The sequence below is a fragment of the Scardinius erythrophthalmus genome (assembly GCF_964197995.2).
Source record: "Scardinius erythrophthalmus genome assembly, chromosome: 4".
NCBI lineage: Eukaryota > Metazoa > Chordata > Actinopteri > Cypriniformes > Leuciscidae > Scardinius > Scardinius erythrophthalmus.
In genome coordinates this window covers 1,206,772-1,209,271 of record NC_138224.1, presented here as the reverse complement: position 1 = coordinate 1,209,271, position 2,500 = coordinate 1,206,772, and the positions used below count along the sequence as shown (strand labels likewise).

Genomic DNA, 2,500 nt, shown 5'->3' with positions numbered 1-2,500 from the left:
TTTCTCCACACGTCTCACCTCTGATGCCCTGGCCGAGGTCGTAGAAGCCCGCCTGTCCCAGCGCCCACATGATGGTCAGGCACGTGACGGGCCGGTTCTGATGCGAGCGCAAGAGCTCCAGGTGCTGTGGAGAGGTCACACACACCTCAGTCAACTGCAGAAACACTGTCAGTGTGTGAAACAGTGTCATAAGAGCGTCTATTAGTTAAATCGGGCTAAATTATCTATTATTTCCCATATTTATTTATCCATTACCATTATCCATTTTCCTCCACTGTTCATAGGCTTGCATGTTACAGTGAATGCTGGGAGATTTTGTGTGTGTTTAATCTTAAACATAAGATAGCCTGATCCTGTTTGATCAAGGCGTGCGACTGTCTGACTTTCAGCATCAATTTTTCATCTTGCACCAAAATCCTGTCTATTCATTGTATGCATTTGAAATATAGAGTTGGTTCTGTTTTAATGTACCTATAATAAAAAGAGTTTAATATACAGGTTTGTGGCTCTTAATTTCTTTTTATTAATAAACCATTTTTAAACTTCTGTTCATTGTTCTTTTTTTATAAATATAGGATTTGTATTAAATCTATATTCATTGAGTCGCATCGGGAATCGAATCGCAGCATCTGACTGGATCCCCGGCTCTATTAGTTGCCCGGCTGAGTTTGATCGTGGCGTATGAAGAGCTGGACTCACGTCGGAGAGGTTCAGCGTGGCGATCTTGGGTTTGTCCTGCATGAGGGCTTGAATACACATCCTGTATCCATGCAGAGGTTCGCCTGCCAAAGCAGCAGAAACACACAATTATTAGAGATAACCGCAGTAAATGTGCAGTTTAAACTGAATTGAGCACATTTTGCCATTCAAATAAGAGAAATGTAAACGTTTAAAGGGGTCGCATGCAAGAATTTTCATGTATTAATTGCTTTTTGTATTGACGAAAAAAGAAAAAAAAGAGACCATCCCAGACTGTCTATGAAAGCATGTAGACACATTTTTAAGAAGTATAATCAGGATGCACCGATATGAAAATTTTGGCCGATACCGATAATTCTTTATATTTGAAAGCCAAAAACCGATATATTGGCCGATCAATTTAAATAAATATTTATATCATTTTTCAGAGCCTGATTACAAAAACTAAAGCCATGTCCCACACACACAATTATACTGATGTTCTCATTATGATGTTATGTAGCCGATATGACACATGTTGCACTGAACTGTATTTTCCTTTCTGAAGTGATTCCAATCATATTTCAAGCGATTCAGATCCATCATGTTGAACATCTGAAGCGTCTCAGCTGAAGGAAATAATACATTATATATCGGCTTTAATATATTTTACAAAATGTTATTATCGGGCCGATAATGATAACATCAAAAATGAACGTATATCAGCTGATACCGATAATATATTGCGCATCCCTAATTTATATATATCTCGTTAATCACAATTACTTGTATGACAGTTAATCGACACAAAATTAATGATTGATCAGTTCTATCACGAACATCACTGAAGGAAAGGGTCGAGAGAGAGAGAGAATGACAGAAGAGTCATTATTCCTGTAACTGACACACACACACACACATCTAATACACAACGGAGACAAACACACACATGGAATCTGGCCAAACCCAAATACGAGCCGAGCCGAACAAGCAGTCAGAGAGTGCGGTGTGTGAACGTGACTCACTCGGCTGTCGGTCCTGTTCTCGGATCATGGTGAACACGCAGTGGTCGAAGAACTCGGGCAGCGCGTCGGAACATTTGCCCAGCAGGTTCTTAACGATGCCCTTCAGCTCCTTCCCAGCAAGGCAGTATGGGTAATCTAGACACACAAACAGCATTAGATAAGATCTGCAAAAACACAGTTTTCCTTCAGGACACAGATCAGCCAATGGAGTCGTGACGTTCAGAGGGTGACGCTGGATTTGGTCCAAAAAGTCTTTTGTTTTTTTTAAAGGGGTTATGTACGAATTTTCTTGTATTAAGCGCTTTTTTATTGGCAACGTGTGAACAGCTTGTAAGGAAAATTTAAAGTATTAGTTCACTTCAGAAATAAAATTTCCTGATAATTTACGCTCACACACACGTCATCCGAGATGTCTTTCTTTCTTCAGGCGAAAAGAAATAAAGGAAAACACTCCAGGGTGTTCCTCCATATAGTGTCTTCAATGGGGTCCAACGGGTCGAAGGTCCAGATGTGAGTTTCAGTGCAGCTTCAAAGTCTCGACACGATCCAGCCGAGGAATAAGAGTCTTATCCAGCGGCCATTTTAGAACAAAATACACATTTATATTAACCACTAATGCTGGTCTTGCACTCGCTGTGATGCGACACACATTATGTAATCACGCTGGAAAGGCGGTCACCTGACGTAGGCATTTTCTCCTTCAACTTCAAAATCGTCCGACATTATTGTTTTACCTTTTATTTATTTATTTATTTTGTAAATGGCGTTTGACTCAGTCTTTGCATGTTTGCTTTGTA

The 2,500-nt window shown here is 40.0% G+C and overlaps 2 protein-coding genes across 3 annotated transcripts in view; one reads left to right on the top strand and one right to left on the bottom strand.

Moving 5' to 3' along the window:
* Positions 1-2,500, top strand: part of ripply2 (ripply transcriptional repressor 2) — a 486,302-nt gene that overhangs the window by 360,284 nt on the left and 123,518 nt on the right. The gene's annotated exons all lie outside the window — the stretch shown is intronic.
* The window catches only part of tmem214 (transmembrane protein 214), a 15,792-nt gene that overhangs the window by 9,518 nt on the left and 3,774 nt on the right, over positions 1-2,500 (bottom strand). For both annotated transcript variants that reach the window (XM_081363251.1, XM_081363250.1), the window contains 3 exons: positions 1,704-1,838; positions 700-782; positions 19-124 (listed from right to left, as the gene is read on the bottom strand). In XM_081363251.1, the coding sequence (XP_081219377.1) occupies positions 19-124; positions 700-782; positions 1,704-1,838 (324 nt within the window). The remainder of the gene's footprint in view (positions 1-18; positions 125-699; positions 783-1,703; positions 1,839-2,500) is intronic.